The sequence below is a fragment of the Saccoglossus kowalevskii genome, chromosome 2, assembly GCF_978046115.1.
Source record: "Saccoglossus kowalevskii chromosome 2, keSacKowa6.1, whole genome shotgun sequence".
In the NCBI taxonomy this organism is placed as follows: Eukaryota; Metazoa; Hemichordata; class Enteropneusta; family Harrimaniidae; genus Saccoglossus; species Saccoglossus kowalevskii.
This window is the reverse complement of record NC_140642.1, coordinates 13,219,074-13,245,387: the sequence shown is the minus strand read 5'-3', so window position 1 is coordinate 13,245,387 and position 26,314 is coordinate 13,219,074. Positions and strand designations below refer to the sequence as shown.

Below are 26,314 nucleotides of genomic sequence, written 5' to 3'. Positions count from 1 at the left end.
ATATTACCAGACTGCATTTCACCGGATGGAATCAGTTGTCAGTTAGCCAAGTCTCAAGTACCAGGATGTGATGTAATACCAACCACACAACACCTGATGGAATCACCACTCAGTCAATCCAGTGTCAAGTACCACAGTGTGACATATCGTCAGACCACACATTATCCGATGAAATTAGTAGCCCGTTAGCTGAGATTGTTACTGATCGTCACTTGAACGCTGCTCCATTAACAAATGTTTTTTACGAACAATACTGACTCAGAATATGGCTGTACATGATTTGTGATGTTTCCATAATTCAGTTCGGATGAAATATCCTAAACAGGCTGGACAGGGAACATATTCAGTTGCAGCTATATGATATGATGGTCTTTTAAAGGGAATTAAAAAACCCTTTCTAGCCTTGAGTACTTCCACATTATGTGCATGATTTCCTTTGTTTGTTAGCTTTTGCCACAGCAATTTTCTTTTAGCGCTTCTGTATTTGAAACTCAACACATGAGCTACATCTGGTTCTTCACTATGCTTGCTTTCAAAATGCCTAGGTAACTTTGCAACTGGCTTCATACAGTACACACAATACTGGTATTTGTCCCATTTCCTTTTTTCTTTGTGTTATTTGCTGTAAGAACCAACACAGATGAAGTTTCAGATACAGTTGCCTTATTTTTGAGAGGATGATGAAGTATCAGGTTTCAAAACAGCACATACATTACTTGAACATTTGTTTTCTTCAACATCTTTTCCAATGCTTAATGACTGAAATTGGGGTGTAATGTTAAACACCTCTGACTCACAATCCGACGATTCAGATGTAGAGGCTCCATGATCATCATAATCCTCACCATAACTTTTATTTCTAGACATTTCATTAAATAGCTTTCTTTGTGATGTGCAGTCTGGTAATATGTCACACCGTGGTACTTGAGACTTGGCTAACTGGCGACTGATTCCATCCGGTGATGTGTCGTCTGGTAATATGTCACGCCCACATTTCTGTGCATATTTGTTCAAGCACATGGTAGCACGTATTGGATTCTCTAAATCCTGGAGACAGGCAAACACATACAGATTGGTTTTCAGAACACCAACCGACTCTCTCTTATCCATAAGCAATGTGACTTGATTTTTCACATGGTGTGTCAGAATGACCGGAACATTTCTACCTCTTTTTCCTCTTATTTCAACTCGTTCAAACAACTGACATAGGGCTTTCTCCCAATCCGACAAATGACATGCTTCTTCCATGTTTGCTCCACGAGATTCCCTGAAATCTGTAATTGTTATACGTTCCATCTCGCCACTTCTTTGACGATTGAAGATAATTAACTGTATGAGGGTGACTTCACTTAGCTTCTTCCATGACGTTTTACAGGTGTTTTCTTTAAGATTTTCATAATTGTGCTGCTTTTTTCAGATATTTGTTCATCCTTACAACATCTTCCACTAATGGTAGATCGTTTCGTTTGTTTCTCTTTTGTTCTAGCTTTGAGCTTAGTGCATGAGAACTAATTTTTTGAGCCCACTGCATCTCACACAACTTGAGGAACCTTGTATATGCTATTTCCATATTAGAATTTTCACTCTTTATGGCATCAGTTATACAGATTGCAGCACGCTTTTTCAAGGCATGTCCCAACATCAACGCTAGAGATAGTTTTCCAGCTTCATTTGTGCAGCTTCGATTACAGCATCAAATTTTGTAGGATGAATAAAATCCCTTAAACAAGAGTCTTCTTTACTCTGCTTCCTCAACTCTAAAAGTAGTCTTGCTAGTTCCCTCATCTTTTGTTTGACATACTGATGTCAGGTAGAGGCAGTACCAACTTTGATGTATTCTCTGTAGCCATATTCTACAATCAGATCATCATTTCCTGCTGTAATTGACACATCATCCTGAATCATTTGGGATAAAAAAATTTCAGCCATACCAGCATTTTTACTATGAGGTGACAACATTCCGGCAACTTGCTGTATACGATTATGAAATGCCTGCTGTGGTGCTTTTTGAAACATCCAGACTGTACATGATTTGTGATATTTCCATAATTCAGTTCGGATGAAATATCCCAAACAGGCTGGACAGGGAACATATTTAGTTGCACCTATCTGATATGATGGTCTTTTAAAGGGAATTAGAAAACCCTTTCCTGCCTTGAGTACTTCAACATTATTTGCATGATTTCCTTTGTTAGCTTTTGCCACAGCAATTTTCTTTCAGCATTTCTGGATTTAAAACTCAACACATGAGCTACATCTGGTTCTTCACTATGCTTGAGAATCCAATACGTGCTACCATGTGCTTGAACAAATATGCACAGAAATGTGGTTTGACTTGCCCTGAATGTTTCAACTCAACCAATCTTAAGAAAGCAAATTGCAACTATGTCTCAACTTTTCAACTTGAAAGACAATGGACAGGAAATTTTGGCTGGTTTTTTGGGTCATTACATCAGAGTTCATAGGAAGTTTTATAGGCTCCCACAAGACACCCTGCAGATCGCTAAAGTCAGCAGAATTATACTTGCTTGTGAAAGAGGATCTGTGGAAAAGTACAAGAACAAATCACTTGATGACATAGAGATTGACTTGAATGGTAAGTATGGATTTACTTTAACGTACATGTATGCCAGAATATTTTCAATGAATGTGGTGATGGTATGTTCTTTTTTACCGCCCTATATTCGTGAAAGTAATTTCTGATTGGATGAAGTCATTTCGAAATTGTATTTATGCCAAAGCCACAGTTCCTGTGGTTGGCAAAATGGTTTTCAACTGCAGTTTTGAAATTTTTAAATGTTATTCTAAAATTGTTAACTTTATCGTAAATCACATTTATGCCTAAACAAAAATGGATGTTCTTACATCAAAAAAAAAATTAATTTCTCATTACTATTGTATGCTTCATCAATATGTGTGTTTATTTCAGAGGTTTCAGATGATGAAGAATCAGTGCTGATTGATATCAAGACTCCTGAAGGTATGTGAGAGTTATAATACTGGAAAATCAAGAATTTATGGATGGATTGACGATTAGAAACAAGGTGGCTGAATGTCAATCATTTCAGTGTTAAACAAATCATAATTAAGCATCAGCTTCTGGATCCATATCTCTGACATGTTTATGTTCCAACTATATTACTATAAACAAAACTATACATCTTAAGTTTGATAACTAACTGGGACTGTGCCATGCATGGCTTGTTTTTTATAAAGGGGAAATAAAATCCAACCATGAAACTATTACATTACGTTATTCTTCATGAACAGCGTCTGTGTTTGCACACACTGTCACAGATCAGTACATTTCCGAATCTTTATTACTTTCATTATACCTGGTATTTTTTCAGCACCTACTGAGAAAACAGCAGATTCAGCTGTATGTAAGATAGAACCGTATTTGATACTAGAATCCAGTTTTAGGAATCTCAAGAATGGGAATGAACTTTCTGATGATATTGTCAATTCTGCTGTCTATCCTGCCACTCAAAAAAGAGAGGTAACTTAAAGTTATATTAATTTAAAGTTATATTAATTACTTCACTGAGTCTGTGTCACATGTACATCATTGTAATTAGATAAGAAATAATTTGTGTACACTATAGCATGCTGTACAGTTATCATGTGCTAGATAATATAATTAAAAAATAGAAATGATAATATTATAAAAGCTAAATTAAATCTTGTTTAAATTGTTAATACAATAGGGGACATTATACTATATAGTTTTTTATGAATTGCAGGATTCATTTTTCTTCTTTCTTTTTCATTTACATTTTACTTGATTCTTCCTTTTAGTTCAGCATGAGCTTGCTTATCCTAAAAGAAGGGCATCTGGCAAAAGTGATGCTTTTTTCACTCAGACTTCATCTAGTGTAAAGAAAAAAAGCAGACAGATGCCTCAAGGTATGGAACTGTTTCAGTATGTAGCTGCCAAAATTTCAATGTGTATTGCACCTCATAGACTATGACTTTATGATGTCTATTTAAACAATAATGAACGACCCGCCAACCTATAATGGACGAAAGCTCACTCCATTATGAGTTGACAAAGAATTTATTATTGTTATTTTTTGAAGCATTTTCAATATCAGTGGATTTGCTGCCACTAAAAAATGGAAAATTTCGAGAAAAATCCACAGTGAACAGAACTGTTTCGCAGTCACTGGCCTGTAAATCTGAATAATTTAAAATGTCTTTCTGAAAATTGTATTCACAATCTCATATGGCAAACTAAGAAAGAAACTAGTTTTTATCCATCAAATATTCTTGTAATTAAATAATTCACAGTGTGGTGTGGAGTAGCATTGTAGTGGTCGCCCGAGTGAACGGCACACAGTGACTAGTACTTTTGGTGTCCGTCACGACCTTGCACTATGCTATGCTAGACCGCCGCCTATGGACTGACGGAATTGACTGTGCGTAGGAGTGTGTACCATGGGTACATGTACGTTGTCGTATTGTTACCCAATCCAGCAAGTGTTTTCAAACCATTGAGGTGGATTTTATTGGCGACAGTCCTGTAATAGCTATTTTCAAATGCTACGAGAGGCCCATGATTTGATGAATACTTCAAGCCAAACGAATGCGTAGCGAGTGAGTGAACATGGCTGGAAAGCTAGTGGGTGTTAGCCATCCTACAAACAGTGATTTTAATCTTGCTGTATAAATAACAAGTCATTGTTAACGACACAGTCCCCGTCCAAAATTTTGTGATTTGACATATCAATTTGATGCTGATGAAGTCATTGAGATTAGATTGAAACCATTAATAGGAGATGGATTTGTAAAAAAAATATGATTTATTGCTTTTACATGAGACTTGGACAATCATATTGAATCAAATTACAAAAATAATGTTCGTGTTGATGTATCTATTGGTATACTGTTTTTGTACAAAATTTAAACAGAAATATTCATTGCATTCATAGGAAAGTAGGCATGGGTACCATGAAAAACAAAATGGCCGCCATATTTGTTTGAATCACGAAAAAAGTATGACGTGCACCTATAACCAAATGTGTATGATCATCATTCCAAGTTTAATCCAAATCGACCCAGTCATCTTTGAGAAACAGCCTCGGACATGTGAAAATGACGATTTAGCGCTTTTACATTAAAATTGGGCATCGGCCAGCCATATTGAATTGAATCACAAAAACCATGCTGGTGCAGATGTATCTCTTGGTATACTATCTCTGTACAAACTTTAAACAGAGACATTCATTGCATTCAAGATAAAGTAGCATGAGTACCATGAAAAACAAGATGGCCGCCATATTTGTTCGAATCACGATAAAAAAATGACGTGCAACTACAAACCAATATGTATGATCATCATACCAACTTTGATCCAAATCGGCCCAGTCATCTCTGAGAAACTGCTGCAGACACGTTTAGGTATCAGAAATAGCAAATTTTACATCCAAAATGGCCACAAGTCGCCCATTTTTGCTCCGATAATAAAGTAACTTGACGCGTATATGTAAGATATTATGTCTTCATGTAAAGTTTGAATGAAATCAGTCAATTGGTGTTTGAGATATAGCTCCGTACGTACATACATAGGAATGGACGGACGGACGGACGGACGGATGGAACTAACCCAAAATGATAGTCCCCGTTTTCGGACTTCGTTCGAACGGGGACTAAAAAAAAGACACCTGACAACAATCTTGTTTCACAAATAAGTGTAGTACTACTATTCATTTTTCTGTACTCACACTCTGTAAACATAGCAGCATCTGCTTGGTTGAATCACCCCGGGTTAACCTTAGTTCATTGACACGATTAGGGACATGACAGCGGCATCAGTCGTAGAATCTAGAAGCATGCCTACTAGATGAAATGCTTCAGCCGAGCGTGCTTTAACGTAGAGAGCTAACGAGGATGCTTGCAATTTCTCTTCTTAAATAGTTTCTCCTTTATTCGTTTTCGAAAACTACATTGTAATCAAATCCATGGTACAGGGATCAATAATGGGATACATTATTGCAAATAATCTGCTGCATTGACATCATAAAATCCACTGATATTGATAATGCTATAATATAATTAAATATAAGGTTTACTTTAAAATTGCATTACATCATTTATTACATATCCATGTTGATTTGTTTTTGTTATGTTTGACTGACTGGTGGTCATTTACAAAACCATAAAAAATCAACATATGAAAATGTCATTTAATTTGAAATTACTCATAGGATATTACTTATACACCTTGTTTTGATTTTGAGTGATGGCAATTTTTCAACTATTATTTCAAACAACTTCTTTTTGAAAATCTAAACAATTTTGCAGCAACAGATTTTGATTTGCGGCTGTCTATTTACCTTGTTACTTTGTAACAGTAGATTTACTTGATATTTTCTTTTTGTGTTAGGTGCAGAATATAAGATATGGAGTGTTGAAGAACAGATGGCTGTTAAAAATTATTTTTCGCAAGATATTAGACTTCTACACATGTCTGGAAAGGCTGCTTGCAGTAGTTGTTTACAACAGAATCCAGTTTTGTGCCATAGGTCCTGGAAAAATGTAAAAGATTGTGTTCGTAATTTGATTACGGTACATAAGAGGCGGAAGGATAAATGAATTCTGTTATTATTGCTGCCAGATGTTATATAATAATGTGGTATACATCAAACTGTAAAAGAACTGCTAAAGAGCCGCCAGTTCATATTTGCTACCACACCTGATTCTACATCTCACCTCATCAGGTGCTCGGCTATGGTAGTATTAAACTCTTTTTATAGAAAGGGAATCGTTCCAGCAGGATTATGATTTAAGGTATAGATACAGGTTCTTGGGCACTTGGGAGTGAATTTTTTTTTTTTTTTGCTTTTTTTATCCAAAGTCTTGGCTATAGATTGTTAAAATTTCGCAGTATTGTGAATAGTGGAACATACTCAAAAGACGATTTTAAATTATAGAAAACAGGTACAAACATTTTCTTTTTTGAATGTTTAGCAAGATTTAGCAAGGCTGTACATAAATAATCAAAAAGAAACATGGTGAAAAAAGTAATGACGGGATCTCCATATTATGCACTGTATTTAACTTTTTTCAAAACAATAATAGGTTGTTGTCAAAATAGTGTGAGAATTTCAAGACAAACTAACATAAACTGTGGGAGCTAATTAATTTCCAATCTCTGTGACTAACCAGAAAACACGAACAGAGATAATGCCTGTTTTATGAAAGTGACGACGTTAATCGTCTACAAAAATGGCTATTGCATCACAACGACATGCCAAAATCCATCATACATCGATGCTTGCTGATGTTCAATTGTCAGATAAAAAATAAAATAAAAATATTTACAATTCAAGGGAAACGGACGTAAAATTGTCTGCAGAGTCAACACCTTGCGCGAAAACTGTCACGGTGTCGTGTTATCATTTCCACTGAGTGAGGGGCACAATGGATCACGTAAAGCTGATGAGATATTCATACAGTTATATAAACATTGCGGATTGAGTCTAAATTTACTTTCCCTCAAACCTTAAAAAAATACATTGTATGACTCAGTTTTTCGTGATCTCCAGTGAAATGGACCATGCGAAGTTAGACGACCAGTTTGAAATGGGCCGTAATATTTTGCTACACAACGGCTATTTGCAGTTTTTACTACTCAATCAGTCAACTGCCTGTGAGAAAAAATCTAAATGGGAGGGAAAATATTGTAAATCGAGACAGGTTTCATTCAACTAAAGATGAGATGGGTCGATAAAAATTAAACGAACCCTGACCTCTGGAAGTACCCGATTTATAGAGTGCCTTAGTACCAGAGGTTGCAGAGCATACATACAATGTACTTTTCAACATCGCTACAGGTGCATGCTAGCTGACAAGGGGTTTCCGATTGAGGTAACCAAGATGGCATCACAGAGTGCTTCATTTTTCCGTGGTGCTTAAAAACAGAATCTTGTTGGCAATTTTTCTGTAATTTCCAGGGTATTTTTTTATTTTTAATTAACCAAGCATTTTACGAGCATGCCATTGACAAGTTATCGATACAGCTCAGCAATGGTGTTTATCCATTGCATTGCAATGCTATCAGCAGGGTGATCTCTACAGCAAAACGAAAAATGTTTACTTTGTATACTTCAGTTTTAAAATACCTTGGGAGAAAAAAAATGTGTGAAAACAAAAATATTTAGTAATATAACAATATGCCAGGCTAGAAGTTGTTGACATGTTGCGAGATAAGGGTGAAACTGTTTACTTATCATTTACAACTGTAAGCAACGTAAACAAACTTCGGGACTTTTAATCACATACGTGTGCCTCGGTTCCCTCTATTTTAAAATCGTTTTTTTGAGTGTTTCAGCATTGACAATGCTCCAAAATTTTAACATTATCTAGCCAAGACTGTCTGGGTAAGAAAAAGCAAAAAAAAAATAATTCACTCAAAGTGCCCACGAACATGCATCTATACCTTAAGGCCACTTCATTGTTATTGCAATGAATCTCACACTGTCAGATATTGTGGTCAAATCTATGCAGGTTGTTGTAACCTTTGCAGTTGGGTCATACCTTCATTAATTTCTGATAACTGGTACTATAGAAACAGTGACAGGTTCTTAAAGCGACAATAGATTTTGAAAATTTTTGTTTAAATATACCTACATAAAGATTACCAAAATACTGTTTTAGACATAATTGCGTGGAGATTGGTCAGCCTTTCAAGCTGGGAACGTATTTGACCCAGGGCCCTCAGTAAGTTATCATGTACTGTAATTTTTCATCAAAACTGGAATTCAATAGATGGAGACCATGACGCAACCGTGCCCCCCCCCCTTATTTCACTGACAATGATTTAATGTACAATGTCCGTTTATGCTATGCTTTCAGTGTCTGCAGGAAATGTTTTATTAAAATGAAAATATCGATAGTTGCATCTATTGTCGTTTTAACTACAGTGGTCACAAAAAAATTATGTCTTTATACTGAACTGAATGTGTGATCAGGTGAAACAAACCTATCTCTGCTACTCAGTAATACTACATGTGCACTTGTCCTACATTCTAAAAAAACATGTTACACTGATTGGTCTTATGGTAATCATGTCAATCAAAATCATGCTTTGCTCCAAAAGCCAATAGCAAGTTTGAGATATTCTGTGTACATCATTTGTTACTTAGGATGAATTATAAAAACATAATTGGATTCTAGAAATGTAAATGTTATTGAATTGAGCTCAATCTGAAATAAGTGGCTGAATTCATGGCTTCATTAATGGAGTTCCTGTGTTCTTTGTTATGATTAATTAATATTTTCATGTATTTCTACCTCCATATATTTTGTTTTTCATCAAATAAATCCTAAAGCAAGGTGGTCGTTGCACCATGGCCTGGTTGATAATGGACTTGTACCAATGCACACAATGCGTGTGAAATACATTGTTTACGTGTAATTCAAACACCCGCTGCGCCGACCACCACCCTTTAAGTTTATGGGCATAAGCATTTAGATCATTTACAATGATCATTTTGTGCATTTGATCTTAGGTGTACTTGAGTTCCAAACAGGTTTATTCCTTCCACTACCATAGTTATCTGTGGTCATCCACAACATGGTCTTGTTTAAATGTTGGAGTACCGTATGCTCTATCTCACCTAAATTTGGGATGGAAAATTACCACCTTTTCATGCTGGAAGTTTGAAAATAAGAATAAACATTTTGTTTGATATTGCATTCCAACAGAAACAAAAATATACTAAAAATATTTACAAATTTTCTATACATAATGCCACATGTGGCTGAGAAAAAACACAACTATGGAAAACTCCCTGCCTATACTATTAACAAGTACACTTTGATCTCTGCTCATTTCTCATTATAATGTAAGAAAGGAATATGTATTCCTTCAAACTATTGCAAATAAAGTTGGTTAGTAGAAAATAGCGTGATGATATTCTGTGTGAAAGTTGTATCAACCAGATTCCAACCCCATTCTATTTTATCGAATTCAAAATTTGGAAACAATGCTAGATAAATACTGATACGAGTTCATTGCTCTGAGAATTACAGTTGCAGTTTATGCAACTATCAGTGTTGTCCCCTACTGGAGATGTACATTGCCATTTTGTACAAAAAAAGTTAAAAAGAAATGCTTGCTTCCCTAATAAAATTGTGCAGAACGAGAGGGGAGCAGCTACCTTCCCTACCCAATTTTCAGCACCACTAAGTTATTGAACGATGTTGTATATACAAAAATATCCACACCTATTTTTATTTATACATTCAATCACTTAACATCCATTGGAATGGATGATAATGGATAAATGAAAAGTGACATGACAAAGAAAAAACAATTAAAAATTTAGGAAGTGTTGCTGTCTAAATTCAAATCAGATTTACAAATATTAAACTAAAGGTATTCACAGAGATTTAATGCTCAAGCAAATTTGTGAATATTTTGTATACATAAATGGAATGTTTTTGTGCTGGGCATAGACAGGGCAAGGCATCACAAATTGTTTTTCATTTTTTCGATCTGATTTTTGTTACAGAGAAGACATACCTAGCATTTGCTGGTAACTGAGTGTATGAGTTTCAATTCTCTATAACAAATATTTGACAATCTTACTGCCATTTGTGAATTGCACTTATATGTGTGAATGCTATGCTATTGTTCATATCAGTTCGAGGACATGTGAAGTGACACTTTGCACATGAGGGAGTGACACCCCCGAGATTTTCCACGTCCTCTGAAAAAAAATCGCGTCCTCAGAAAGGTGGTCCTCAGTATGATAGTCAAAGGCAGGTCCTTGAAGAAATGGTCTGATTGCTAAACTCTACTAACCCATGTATACCTACAATAATATTAAATTATGTAATTAAATATCAAGCCTGTAAACCCACTAGAAAGTGACGTCCTCGGAGACTGGTCTAGAAACCGAGTCCTCTGAGCATATAGTAATGCGAGTATGTGTGTGTGTGTGTGTGTGTGTGTGTGTGTGTGTGTGTGTGTGTACTCGCATTACTATATGCTTCGAGGACGTTGATAGGTTATTTGACCTGCCTCCGAGGACGTCTCAATGCTAGCGAGGACATTTTCAGGGTCCTCGGATTAAAGTGCTATAGAATGGCTTCAAATGACCTATTAACCACGTGACACCATTCTGAGACACGTCCTCGAAGAACGCGTAAAGTGTGAAAAATTTACACATTTTCGTTGGAGGCCCATTTCAGCCTCGGGCGCCCCCAATTTGACAGATACACACATTTCAAAGATACACGCAATTCAACAGTTATAACGCGTCTCACTGGTTAGTGCGCCACCTTTTAATGGCATATAGCAAAGGTATTACCACAATTCTAGTTTTAAGTGAGATCCGAGGACCCCGGGGGACATGAGAGGCCTCATTGTTGTCCAAAACATGATACACAATGTGTTAAGGTAGCGAGAAGGGTTTGATGACGTTTCTGATTAAAGCAATCTCTGTCTATTATCTCATTCAGAACCGTAATTTAGCTTATATATTTCAAAAGCCTAAGTATAGAGGGACACGTTGGCACAATCTGGAGAGTCAATGTTTACATAATTACTACGTGACCGCAAAAATGGCAAAACTTTTTGTAAAAATGACCAAGTCTGCGATTGCGAGAGTACAATGAGGGAATTTCCGGGTGAAATTTGGGCAAGGCATTGTCTGTAATCAAGTCTATTGAAATGCGTCTTCCATAGTCAAAAGACCTATTCTTCCGATTTCTACGCAGGTTTGTTTTTGGTCCCCTAATTACTCCACACTTGGCACCTTTAACATACTATTATTCTGTGACAAAGCATTTTCCTAAAAAACCCAGAAATATTTCGCACACCATCATTATCTTTTGAATGCTAACTGCGAGTTTGAATGTCCTAGTCCGAAGGCACTTGATTTGGCGGTGGTCCCAATAAGTCGTACTCAATCAAAACTTCAACTCAAGAAAAACGCGAAAAACAGTTTTCGATAATAAAACATTGGAAATTTGCTGCGTTATTATAAATATGCACTAAAATGGCCAAACACATTAACCACTGATATCATAGAACTCATAAAGAGTGTCAGATATAATGAATAATTTCAAGCGTGAAAAATGAAGAAAATTGCTGGCATTTGAGTTCGTACTTCAGGAACGTTCGGGCACGGTTACTAAAAAAGTAACCGTGGTTCGGGTTTTCATTGTTATGCAAACGAACAACGAGGGATAATCCTCTGACAAACATTACTGTCCCACTGTACACGCTGACAGTTTACAAACAAGCTAATCCTTCAAGTGTCTCTGATAAGAAATCTAACAGAACGGGTTTCATGGTGAAAAAAAAAATTGCTGTGTCAGAGTGTGACGCTGAGTGGCAGATTTTGTTTGCCTCGTCTGTCAACGCTTTTTTTTCCTCGCCATTGCGTTAGAAAAAATGGTATTAGTAAAATAGAATATTGACTTGGAAAATAAAACTATTTAAACGAAACTTCCGTTTTCCAATCACTTTTTTGTCTCGCTTTTGCTACCGCTTGCTGAATTCGACCGAACAATTTCCGCTTTTTTTCGACCGCGCAATTCCCGAAATATCATTCGGACTAACAAAAAAATTCCGAGGTTCACATTGCCTTATCATTGTTTTTCTGTTTTCTATATATGTTGAACAGCTGACACAAGTTCAAATACTTTTTGTTTTAACTATATATAATTATATGCACGCAACCTGACCCTTTGACCTAGATTTGGCTTGGACTGAATATTTTATTTTAAACAATATTCTGACGTGAAATACAAAATGTATTTCGACACAAGTACGACATGGTTGTCTGGGTTTTCTTTCCTGATTATTGAGTCTTCGCAATGTGTTTTGTATAAGTATTGTTGTTTTCCTCCGAGGCGAAGACAAGCTGAAAGACCATGAAGCTAAATGGCAGTTCCATTCTGAGTGAAAGAAAATATTTTCTAAGCCTAAAATAAAACCTAATATTACACCTCTTTGTGTATTTGTTAATATTTATTAGTATTTGTTTGGAATATCGTTGGTTTCTTCATACTGAGTTTAGGACGGGCGTCGATCAACACAATGCTGACAATGGACGTTAGATAAACACGCACTGTTTACGATAGGAAGCTTACACCTGTTATATCAGAATCCTTAACAGGATGTTTACCCGAATATTGTGCAAATTTGGACAAATTATATATTTATCACTCACTCAAAAATACGATACACTTGTCTGGAAGTGGTGAATTTTGAGATACAAATATGGCATTAAATCCATCGAATTTAGGGAAACCATGTTCGATCATGGTGTATATAAATTTTGAATTTTGAGATAATTCACTGGAACGATGCCTGATAATGTATTTAAACGATGTCGGGCCGGTTGTACATGAATCCAAATTAAATATACAAAAATGGACCAAGCAGTCCCTCAAGCTGGAAGACTTGAACTATCACTGAAACTTAGGGATACAATTTCATTGACGCCAAGTAACATAGTTTCAGGCCTGGCCAGTATTTTGTCGTAAATTAGATCAAGACTGTAGAACTTTATTCTGAAGACTACATATATATATATATTTGGCATGAATGGAATACAGTTTCTTCACGTGCATCGGCCAGGGATCAATCGCTGCGAACACGACCAAGTACATACTTGTGTATTTGTCTGCTGTCCAAGACAAGTCATTTTACAAGGACAATCACGAGGCGTGTTTCTACGGGAAAGGTGACTCAAAACGCTGACGAGATTGATTAAAATGAATTGTAATGAAAGTATAATATGTTTCCCCACCATGGGTGGCTAGGCCGCGGGTACACGGTGTCATGCGACACCTGCTCACGAATTATGCCGGCTATTTGCTACCCAGTTTAGTTTTCCAGCAACCTTTCCCAAACTGAGGGACAGCTGCTACAAAATAGGCAAAATATTAAAAGATAAAATTGCATGTCATGTTTGAAATGTGCATTGATATATAACATGTTACACTCAGTGGGTGTGCTACAGATTCCGATCAATATTACAATATATTTTATTTTCTATATTCAGATTCATAGATTCAAATATAGCCAATCACGTTATCTCACTGCGCGAAGCGGTGAATAAACTGAAATTACAGTAACAAAACTCCCAACACAGCCGCCATGGCACAAATAACCTTTAAATCCACCAGGCTATAATGTGACTGATATTTGTTTAAATGGATAACTCTATTGAACATGGTCGAGAATAAAAAGGTCTGTCTGATCACTGTGGTCTGATGCACTGCGTGTTTTATAATAATTTAGACACGTAAAAAGCAACGTGTGCAATTTGAATAGGATTAATTGGTTTTGTCTTAATTAGTTATTTTGTAATATATTTGCCGTATTTTAAGAACATCCGCTCAACTGCTGAAGCAGGCGATGTAGTGCCGTGGTCGTTGATAATGTTTAACTGAAGTGTAGCCGAGTTCTTTCCTTTTTTGTTCTTTCTTTTGAATATTAGAATTGGGCACGTAACAACTCTATCTTATTCATCAATTTTTTATCCCGTTGAACATGCCGTTTTATAACTACAAATATTTCGATTTTGATAGTAGGCATAATCTCTGCTGCCGACTGTCATTACATTTGTTAGAAAGTATTAGAACATGTAACCACAGTGTGTACTCAAAAAGCATCGAAAATCAAAAATGCTATTGACATGTCAGACAGTCCGCTAATAATAACCTATACTTAAAGTTCAAATTGTTGAGCCCCATGAATTGTATGCTAGTACTCCGAATGGGATATCACTGTACGCAAGGTAGTAGGACATGTGTGAAGCTAAATAACACATTGTAATAAACAGAACAAAATCCCGATATTGAATTTTGTTTTGTTCTAATAACTCATGTGCGCATTCACATTGTGATTTATTTTGGTTTGAACAATACGAAGTGCGATGTCTGCCCATACTGGGAGTACACGTTAGATAAAAACAGATCTATTCTAAAAACACTCAATAATAGACAACCCTGCAAAAAATTTAGAATCAAGTGCGACAATATCAAAATATGTCGTATTAATAAACGTCTTAACAACTTAAACTTAAAAATACTCGAAAATATAATGTATGTCCATTGAACAATTTAACAAAAATAATCTTGCAAATTTTTGACAACTTGAACATGCATTATTTCACACGAAAATAAACAATCACGCTGATATTTTGATAGTGATTTCAGAGTTTTCCTTGCCAAGAATCTTTTTTACAGTATTGACCTTTATGATGCGCTGTGTTAGTTACTTTATAGAAACGTTTTTGTGTGAAAGAATTCTGCCCACACTGTCGGAAATAGGACCAAGGTTAACGGTGCTATATGCCTATCAAGACTACTTTAGTAAATGCCGTATAAATATCCACTGCAATTGATTTCATGAAGAAACATAAACCTCGTTGAAACAGTTTGTACTTTTTTATCGTACATGATTTGTCGAACTGTCAAACGCCATATGCTTTTCCAAGACCAATTTAAGGAATAATAAATGTGGCTGTCTCTACCACCACCGCCACCACAAACAACGCCAAAATCATAAAATCGATAAAGACTAAAATTGCATGGAGTATGTTGCATGAGCGAAGTTGTTTTACTTATATATTTTATTAAGTATAGACATTAACTTATTTTCTCTTGCATCGTCTGTAGGATTTGTCATTTGGTGAAGCTTCGTACACATGCGTCAAAGATTCTTTTTCGGCGGATATCAGTATTTTGCTATCAGTTAATACGTGATAGTTAATTCAATTTTGGGGAAGCAGAGTATATGTTATGTAACAGGCACGGTTACAATCGTATTAGTATTTATAAATATCGCTATGTCGGTGTTTCCCGTAAACAAACATGTTTAATCCAAATAACTGGGACATAAATTCAATGTGATCAGGAAAAATGAAAACAGAGGTATAAACAAGAGTACCAATGCACAAGTTTTAATGAGCATACATTTAGAAATATCTAACACGGATACTCTATACTATTTGAGTACGTTTTTTTCAGTTACTTGGCAAGTAATTCTCAACCTAAATCAGGTCATATAGCAAAATATGTATGAATCATACACTTGCAATTAGTTCATAAACGGTTTTGATAATACACAAAAAAGAAACGTCCTCGGAGACAGGTTCTAAAAAACAGTTCTCAGATCATATAGCAAAATAAGTATGAATCATACACTTGCAATTAATTTGTATACCGTTTTTATAATACATAGAAAAGAAACGTCCTCGGAGACAGGTTCTAGAAACAGTTCTCGGATCATATAGCAAAATAAGTATGAATCATACACTTGCAATTAATTTGTATACGGTTTTTATAATACATAGAAAAGAAACGTCCTCGGAGACAGGTTCTAGAAACAGTCCTCGGATCATATAGCAAAATAAGTATGAATCATACACTTGCAATTAATTTGTATACGGTTTTTATAATACACAGAAAAGAAACGTCCTCGGAGACAGGTTCTAGGAACAGTCCTCAGATCATATAGCAAAATAAGTATGAATCATACACTTGCAATTAATTTGTAGACGGTTTTTATAACATATAAAAAAGAAACGTCCTCGGAGACAGGTTCTAGAAACAGTCCTCAGATCATATAGCAAAATAAGTATGAATCATACACTTGCAATTAATTTGTATACGGTTTTTATAATACACAGAAAAGAAACGTCCTCGGAGACAGGTTCTAGAAACAGTCCTCAGATCATATAGCAAAATAAGTATGAATCATACTCTTGCAATTAATTTGTATACGGTTTTTATAATACACAGAAAAGAAACGTCCTCGGAGACAGGTTCTAGAAACAGTCCTCAGATCATATAGCAAAATAAGTATGAATCATACACTTGCAATTAATTTGAACACGGTTTTTATAATACATAGAAAAGAAACGTCCTCGGAGACAGGTTCTAGAAACAGTCCTCGGATCATATAGCAAAATAAGTATGAATCATACACTTGCAATTAATTTGTAGACGGTTTTTATAACATAGAAAAGAAACGTCCTCGGAGACAGGTTCTAGAAACAGTCCTCAGATGATATAGCAAAATAAGTATGAATCATACACTTGCAATTAATTTGAACACGGTTTTTATAATACATAGAAAAGAAACGTCCTCGGAGACAGGTTCTAGAAACAGTCCTCGGATCATATAGCAAAACAAGTATGAATCATACACTTGCAATTAATTTGTATACGGTTTTTATCATACACAGAAAAGAAACGTCCTCGGAGACAGGTTCTAGAAACAGTCCTCAGATCATATAGCAAAATAAGTATGAATCATACTCTTGCAATTAATTTGTATACGGTTTTTATAATACACAGAAAAGAAACGTCCTTGGAGACAGGTTCTAGAAACAGTCCTCAGATCATATAGCAAAATAAGTATGAACCATACACTTGCAATTAATTTGTATAGGGTTTTGATAATACATAGAAAAGAAACGTCCTCGGAGACAGGTTCTAGAAACAGTCCTCAGATCATATAGCAAAATAAGTAAGAATCATACACTTGCAATATATTTGTATACGGTTTTTATAATACACAAAAAAGAAAACGTCCTCAGAGACAGGTTCCAAAACAGTCCTCAGATCATATAGCAAAATGAGTATGAATCATGTATTTTAAATTAGTTTCGATAATAATACACAGGAAAGAAACGTTCTTGAAAACTGGGTCAGACCCTCCTAGGGACATTTTCTGGCCATAAGTAATTTGGAGCTACTCCATTTAGTCAGTTATTAAAAATGCGATATCTTATTTCGCCTTCCTCAAGGACTGGACGTTTGTTCATTTACCTGTCAAAACTAAAATCTTTCTTTGTGAATGAAGTATTTCTAATGAGTACATTGGCATCATGGTATTGTATTACCATACTTCACATTTGTTTAGTTTGTACTGTGTCTGAATGTGGCGCTGTCTGAACGCGTTTTTTAGTAAACATGTTACAAAAGTATGTCGTGCGTCCAACTTTCATGAATTCGGCTGTAAGACGTAGCACTCACGTTAAATGCAAAGAATTGCGCAAGCGAGGACTTTAATGTTTTCCGAGGAATTATTTTTTTTGCGGGTAAAATGGTGCTCAGACCGCGAAAGCGAGAATATTGGGGAACACATGGTTCCAGTACTTGTCTTTCAATGTAAAATGGAAAACGTTTGTGAAAGCGAAGAAATGTTACTACTCGCGTGGACGTGCGCATAATATGGGCATGGAGAAAAGGCCAACAAGTTAAGCATGGCGGGCACTCGAAGCACACGACGGTCACATCGACTGCTCTCTTCTAAAGAAGATCAAATAAAAGTGGCAGAACATTATATAGCCAAACAAACTGACCAGCCAGGATTTTATGAGACGATTGTGCTATGGAAAGGTATGACGTTCCACTGTTCACTTTACTGTTTCTATTTGTTGTCTGTCTTCAGCGACAATGTGCTAAATGCTGGGACCAAGCGCGTAGGTGTTACCATATCGAATACTAGTAATCTAAACAGAACACTTTTATAGTAGAATGCACTTACTGTAAAATAATTTCAAACTGAGTGACAATATTTTTTTTATCTAATTATTTTTTTATTTTGTACGCGTTCTCGTTGTTTTGTTTTTGTATTTCGGCAGTACGCATTAATATCTGGCGGCAATGAAAGTGCATGCTAAAAAAAAAATAACTGTGATTTATTGTTTAGACACAAAAATGAGATTAGCCGTAAGAACACTGATATTACACCAGTTTCCAAATACAAAATTCTATAATAAAACTTAGGGAGTCTTTGGTCTTAAGAGCTTAGGGGGTCCCAATAAAAATGGCAGTTTTGTTCAGATCGGCCGTGAATTTTTGATATGCTGTGAATGGAGTTATTCAGGAAGGTAATAATGTAAAGAATTAACAAATTTGTTGTGCTCAGTTCGGCGCGATTAATAATATGCAATCAATTTCCTGTCAGTTGACAACACATTATATTCTAAACCAAAGACTGACAGCACGTTTTTCGAAGACACTGTGCCGTTCAAACCATGGCAGTGGAATCGAAATTTACTTCAGTCTGCGTTAGATTTGTGCATTCAGATCTCAGTATATTGAAAAAGACGTTTGTTTATAGTTTTTAGCGATAATCAGCAAGTATTTCAGCTGTTCGTTGTACGATTCTTTGATGTCCCTCAGATGAGAATATATTTAATCTGACTGTTTGCCGTTTACCACGGTGCTCAATGTCCTAAATAACTGAACGGCCACATCACTGCTTCATGTTAACTTGTATTTCGAAATATATCCAAGTCACAAGTGTAATGACTAGTTTATCATTTATGGTTTATTTTATTCCAGGTAGAGGTGTTTTTGCTGGAAAGCAATTCAAGAAAAGAGATTTCTTATTGCAATACGATGGTGAACTTATTAGTGGGTCGGAGGGAGAGATTCGTGAAGAGTCTTCTGATGGCAGTGTATTCCGTTACTTTTTTTAAATTCAAGGATAAGACATATTGGTTAGTGTCCACATCTTTACAATCTTTTCATATGAAACTCATTTAAACTGCATTTAATATTAGCCTATCCCATAGTACTGTGTACATGTCTGTGTTGTGACTACTATGTGACCCTGTACCACAGCCACAGAAATTATTCAAACTCAAACACAACACATGTGGTGTTTTTTTTAATTCATACCTACTATCACCAATAAATTACATGAACAAATAAGGCCAGTAACCCCATCTACCAATATTTGTAACAAATATCAAATTCTTATTTTATGTAATAGTAAAGCTTTAACAACTTTGCCATGTTAGCCACAAAGAATATTTCTTCATTTATTTCTTTTAATGTAGTGGATGACCATATATGACTGTATGCAATTTACTATTATCAATAACTTGGGATTGCTGGTCATTCTTAAGTCTGTATCAAATGAATGATTGTGACAGTAAAAATAATCTTTTAACTCTTAGTCCATAAAAAAAATCTACCTTGCTATATATTTTTCAAAAGCTATATTTTGCCAATGTTGCAGTATCGATTCTACTAATGAACCTGGTAATGGACCTAAATATGGGCGGCTAGTAAACCATGAAAGAAAATTTCCAAATGCAAGAATGAAAAGGACAGCCATACCTGGCACTATTTGCTGTAAAAGACATTGACGTCAATGAGGAAATATTATATGATTATGGACCAGTCAAATTACCATGGGAGCATAAGGTAAGATAATGCTTATTTTCATAATAATGTTATAACAGCATATGCCTTATAAATATATTTATATACAATTTCCAGTTGAGAAGTTGGTGAAAGTCTGAAATAGGTAATATTTGTTCACATCATTCCTTTAACTGATTCCATTCGAAATTGCACATACACTTGCACATGTACTACCACAAACACAAGTACAGTAGGATTGTCTGGTTTGCAAAGTCCATTGGTGTGATATTTTTTCTTCTGATCGTTGACTTGTCATGATGTGTTCAAGATTTGTATAATTATTCCTGTTTTCCCCATGAAAAAGAATATGGACTGAGTGAAATATTTCTAATTTTCTAAAATACATCCTGACCTTGCTCTCGCTACATGTATTTGTTAATTTTGCATGTGTATGGTATGGCAGTATGTCAGTAGATATATCCAGAAAAATATTTTTAATGGTTTGAAAATGCCTATTGTTTGGAATGTTGTTCGCTATTAGTTTGCCCATACTGAGTTTTGGACAGTCAAAACCGATATCTATCATTCAGCAAGATCAGCTAAAACAGGACAAACCTGGACTAAAATTCCTGGGAATAATGTACAACAATGTGACGACTGAGAACCATAATTATTTAGGTACTATTTATTATATATATATTCTGATTTTTCATTGCTAAACCAAAAAAAAATTTAAGTTGTCTTGGTGAAACAGTCATTAAAATCAATGTATTGGTTCATTTCAACTATGCATTTATTACCTTGAAGTGTTGAAAAAAAAAATCCAATAGCAAACCCGGAAAATTTATGAATTTCCCTACTTCAGTGCTAAAAATGGTTGAGCATGTGGGTGTGGTACACTGGCAAATGGCTGTGGATAATACAACCGAACATGATTCTGTCATTCGAGTCGTGTTTCAATAAGCTGACTTCAATTTCCATGATATAAAATATTACATTTAATTTGCTAAAATCATAACAAAGATCTGAGTATTCAAATCATATAACAAGAGGTCACAGTTCAAGTTGCATTTATGAATGAACAATGTGCCATACGATTTGAAGCATTAATTAATTAATTAGCTACATTTGATCCAAATATGAGTTTTCATTGGCCAGAGAAGTCAATTGTTAATGCCCGTTTACCCATGAGAGAGACCCCCCCCAATCTTTAACATATTTTTAGCAAACAAGTTTTTTGGGCCACCATTCACTGAGCATGTACCTTTAATCCCTTTACAGTATTCAAAAAGAAACATGGATACAACTGATGCACAAAGGATAATCAGTATATCAGTTGAAAAAATTGCTTCAGATAGAAATCGGCTCTCATTCAGAAAACTGCGTATTGCCCCAAATATTCAAAAGATCCTGCTAGTATCTAATGTCATCAGCAAAGCTAAACTGGTTTTTTCAAGACAAATGATTATTGGGTTACAACAACAGCCCAGTTTGGAATTGGGATATCATGATTGCAAGCTAGAAACTATGTCAATATACAAGACTGAAGTGAATGTTACTGATAAGACACAGGAGTTGTTAAATCGTCATTCTAAGATCACAAAGTTGAGAAGTTGTATTCAGAAAGGGAGTATTAGGTCATGAATGGCAAAATTCTCCCCAGAGATGGTAATGGGACAAACATTTCAGTTTTTTTTTTAATTTACAACATGCTGTAATTTGGAGTGTATTTTAGTCCCCGTTCTAACGAAGTCCGTGCGTTCGTCCAGAGTCGTATCTCAGAATCCCTTGGACCGATTCCGTTCATTCTTTGCATGTGCCTAGTACTTTATGTGGCACATATGCACATGCAGTGGTTTAGTGATTCGATTCAAAATGGCCGACTGGCAGCCATCTTGTTTTTTGAAAATGTTGTATTTTTGACATGCTTTGTCAGTTTTCATTCAAATTTAGTACATAGATCATACATGTTAGGATACATGTCCCTGACCGTCTGTGAGTTCCTGAGTCTGTCCGTTCGTCCGTCCGTCCGTGCGTCAGTCAGTCTGTCCTGAGTCATATTTCAGAATCCTGTAGACCGATTCTGTTCATTCTTTGCATGTGCCTTGTGCCTTATGTGGGAGATACGCACATGCAGTGGTTTAGCGATTCGATTCAAAATGGCCAACTGGCAGCCATCTTGTTTTTTGAAAATGTTGTATTTTTGATATGCTTTGTCAGTTGCCATTCAAACTTGGTACATAGATTATACATGTTAGGTTACATGTCCATGCCGATTTTTTTCGTAATTGGATCTAAGATGGTCGGTATCTTTTTTTTTTTTTTATGCGGTATCTTGGACGTGCTCTGTCAGTTTTCATTCAAATTTGGCACATACATGTACTTTATACATGTTAGGATGCATGTCCATGACAATTTGTTTCAAAATCTGATTGACAGCCATCTGACTTTTTGGCCTTACTACTATTGATATTTCCACAATTTATGTACTATTTTCATTCATATTTGGCACATACATCATACATATCAGTGTGTTTCATAATCAGATCAAAGATGGCCGAATAATGGCTGTTTTTATTTTTGGCCATATTACTACTACACAGAACACGTGTTTTGATGTACCGTACTCGACCGGGTTAGCGCCCAGAGGCCTCAACTCAGAAAATCACGATTTTGTAGGGGTGGGCGCTTACCCGAGCACCCCCCTCGAAAAAGAGTGCAAATGAAAATTTTGATTCATCAAGTGACAGATTACGTCTTTGAGGGAAAATCAAATTACTAAATTAATTTGCGTCGTCATTGATTTTCACAATGAAGAAACAGAAATGATCACAAAAAATATGCACATTTTATTACAATATTAATTACGTACCACCATAATTTACGGAATTAAAAACATTTGAGTCTTTTGGAACACAGTCGAAGTCAAAATTGTCATATTATTTCCACTGACGAAGTTGTTGGATCGTACGCAAACTCTCGATGAAAATCACTTTCCGCCATGATGCAATTGCAGATTTGACCTACAGCAGCGTCGTTTGACCTAATGGGTCAAAGTTGGTTATTAACTAATCAGAATGCTGTGTTGTACTGACGCAAATTCCCGAAGACTTTCCGGTAACGCAATGCGGAAGTGAATAATCGATGTCGAAGTACGATCTGTTGGAATTGATTTCAGCGAATAAACGACATGGTTTTTCCAAAAAACTAGTAACTAGCCATTTTTGAGAATTAGACTGAATATGGCATGAAATATGTATCGCATTTTACTTGTATTAACAGGTCATTGTCGAAGCGTAGTTTACGCACGGTTACCGTGTTCTACGCATCCACAACATGTTCACAGCGGTCGATGTCCACGCTGTATCATATAAAAACGATTACCAAGATTCGTTACGCAAGACCAAGTTTTAAATTAGTTGCATTTTGAAGGGGTGGGCGCTTTGCCGAATGTGACCCCAAATATAAAAATTGCGCAAAAGTGGGGGGTGGGCGCTTGCTCGGGCATAGGCGCTAATGCGGTCGAGTACGGTAAATGGACAATCTGTTGTATACGCCACTTGGAACTCAAGTTTCAAGGACACGCTCGCGACAACCCCTCTGCTTTAATATGATGAGCACAAAAAGAACTTTCAAAAATTTAATGGGGACTGTGTCATTTTCAATGACTTGTAAACAATGTACCGGTAGTAGGGCTTGTAGGGCTTTTGAAATATGTTATAGAAAAGCTGACCTAATTTTATCCCACGTGTCCATTAGTAAATTTTCGCAGCTGGTTAAGTATTCAAAACAAGAAAAATTTTTGCATTATGCCTGTCACCTTTTTTGGGGAGAACAATGCCATTCCGGTTCCAGACCTTGGTCATGTATGGATAGATCTTGTGTGAACTTAATACATACATGTACATTGAACGTTTGCAAGTAATTTTGTTTCTCAGACTGGATTCAAAATGGCTGACTGGTGGTCATTTTGTTGTTAGTTTTGAATGTGGGGTGGGGGTTGGGGGAATTTTGTTGTAATGAATGTGGTTTCAGAGCTGTATCTGACATTAATTGACCAGGATGGATCTGATTCAGAATGGTGGAATGCTGTTATAAAGTATGCCTCTGACATATATTGATTGATGGCAATCAAACTACTATTCCTATGTCATTTCTTTCATGCTCTGATTCAAAGTGGCTGACTAATTTCAGTTATGTTTACTGTTAAAATAAGGATGACTCTTGTCATATCATGAAATGACTTGTTTTGGTAAAAAATTGTTTACTGGTAGCCATTTTTTATGAATTCTTTACCAGATCGCTGACATGCTTGAATATGCTTCAAACATCACATAAGCATCAAACTTAATGTTGTACATTTCCATATATATGGAACTGAATCTCGCTCATACATGAACAGATTTTGTTTACTACATGGTATATGCATTTTTCACATATAATGGTATTTAAAACATTATGTTGAAAAAGTAACGTGAAATAGCTGTGCTATTTCCAATGACTTGATTTTCTTGTATGCTGTTGAGTGAGATTAAATATAAATATTTATTGCTCTAAAATCTTTGTCTTCTTCTATTTGTATTGCTTTTGTAGATATTAAACTTGCAACAAACACATGGCATACCAGCATGTACCAGGGTGTCACGTATTACCAGAACGCACATCATCTGATGAAATCAGTTGTCTGTTAGCCAAGTCTCAAGTACCAGGGTGCGACATATTACCAGACCACACGTCACCAGATGGAATCAGTTGTCAGTTAGCCAAGTCTCAAGTTCCAGAGTGTGACGTATTACCAGACTGCACATCACAGGACGGAATCAGTTGTCAGTTAAGCAAGTCTCAAGTACCAGGGTGTGACATATTACCAGACCACACATCACCGGATGGAATCAGTTGTCAGGTAGCCAAGTCTCAGGTACTTGGGTCTGACACAATACCAGACCGCACATCACCGGATGGAATCAGTTGTCAGTTAGCCAAGTCTCATGTACCAGGGTGTGACATATTACCAGACCGCACATTAACGGATGAAATCAGTTGTCAGGTAGCCAAGCCTCAAATACCAAGGTGTGACATATTACCAGACTGCACATCACAGGACGGAATCAGTTGTCAGTTAGCCAAGTCTCAAGTACCAGGGTGTGACATATTACCAGACCACACATCACCTGATGGAATCAGTTGTCAGTTAACCAAGCCTCAAGTACCAAGGTGTGACATATTACCAGACTGCACGTCACAGGACGGAATCAGTTGTCAGTTAGCCAATTCTCAAGTATCAGGGTGTGACATATTACCAGACCACACATCACCAGATGGAATCAGTTGTCAGTTAGCCAAGTCTCATGTACCAGGGTGTGAGATATTATCAGACCACACATCACCGGATGGAATCAGTTGTCAGTTAGCCAAGTCTCAAGTACTAGGGTGTGACATATTACCAGATCGCACATCACCGGATGGAATCAGTTGTCAGTTAAGCAAGCCTCTAGTACCAGGGTGTGACATATTACCAGACGACACATCACCGGATGGAATCAGTTGTCAGGTAGCCAAGTCTCGGGTATTTGGGTCTGACACAATACCAGACCGCACATCACCGGATGGAATCAGTTGTCAGTTAGCCAAGTCTCAGGTACCTGGTTCTGACATATTACCAGACTGCATTTCACCGGATGGAATCAGTTGTCAGTTAGCCAAGTCTCAAGTACCAGGATGTGATGTAATACCAACCACACAACACCTGATGGAATCACCACTCAGTCAATCCAGTGTCAAGTACCACAGTGTGACATATCGTCAGACCACACATTATCCGATGAAATTAGTAGCCCGTTAGCTGAGATTGTTACTGATCGTCACTTGAACGCTGCTCCATTAACAAATGTTTTTTACGAACAATACTGACTCAGAATATGGCTGTACATGATTTGTGATGTTTCCATAATTCAGTTCGGATGAAATATCCTAAACAGGCTGGACAGGGAACATATTCAGTTGCAGCTATATGATATGATGGTCTTTTAAAGGGAATTAAAAAACCCTTTCTAGCCTTGAGTACTTCCACATTATGTGCATGATTTCCTTTGTTTGTTAGCTTTTGCCACAGCAATTTTCTTTTAGCGCTTCTGTATTTGAAACTCAACACATGAGCTACATCTGGTTCTTCACTATG

The 26,314-nt window shown here is 36.2% G+C and overlaps 2 protein-coding genes across 2 annotated transcripts; both read left to right on the top strand.

Annotated features, from left to right (window-relative positions):
* Positions 1-991: 991 nt before the first annotated feature.
* LOC146748137 (uncharacterized) lies at positions 992-9,906 on the top strand. The gene is made up of 5 exons (XM_085491666.1): positions 992-2,596; positions 2,930-2,980; positions 3,351-3,499; positions 3,799-3,906; positions 6,386-9,906. The coding sequence occupies exons 1-4, from the start codon at positions 2,386-2,388 to the stop codon at positions 3,877-3,879; spliced, it is 492 nt and encodes a 163-aa protein (XP_085347792.1). The 5' UTR covers positions 992-2,385; the 3' UTR covers positions 3,880-3,906; positions 6,386-9,906.
* Positions 9,907-18,807: 8,901 nt separating this feature from the next.
* On the top strand, positions 18,808-24,947 carry LOC146748136 (uncharacterized). The gene is made up of 4 exons (XM_085506403.1): positions 18,808-18,869; positions 19,327-19,484; positions 20,009-20,196; positions 24,730-24,947. Exons 1-3 carry the CDS (start codon positions 18,852-18,854, stop codon positions 20,136-20,138), a joined length of 306 nt encoding a protein of 101 aa, XP_085362529.1. The 5' UTR covers positions 18,808-18,851; the 3' UTR covers positions 20,139-20,196; positions 24,730-24,947.
* The last annotated feature ends 1,367 nt before the right edge of the window (positions 24,948-26,314 follow it).

Bases quoted from the DNA above. Each gene is read 5' to 3' on its own strand.
- LOC146748137 (XM_085491666.1), top strand. From the start codon at position 2,386: ATGTCTCAACTTTTCAACTTGAAAGACAATGGACAGGAAATTTTGGCT. The intron at 2,981-3,350 runs GTATGTGAGAGT...GTATTTTTTCAG, and splicing joins TGATATCAAGACTCCTGAAG to CACCTACTGAGAAAACAGCA. The intron at 3,500-3,798 runs GTAACTTAAAGT...TCTTCCTTTTAG, and splicing joins CTGCCACTCAAAAAAGAGAG to TTCAGCATGAGCTTGCTTAT.
- LOC146748136 (XM_085506403.1), top strand. The intron at 19,485-20,008 runs GTTAGTGTCCAC...CCAATGTTGCAG, and splicing joins TTCAAGGATAAGACATATTG to TATCGATTCTACTAATGAAC.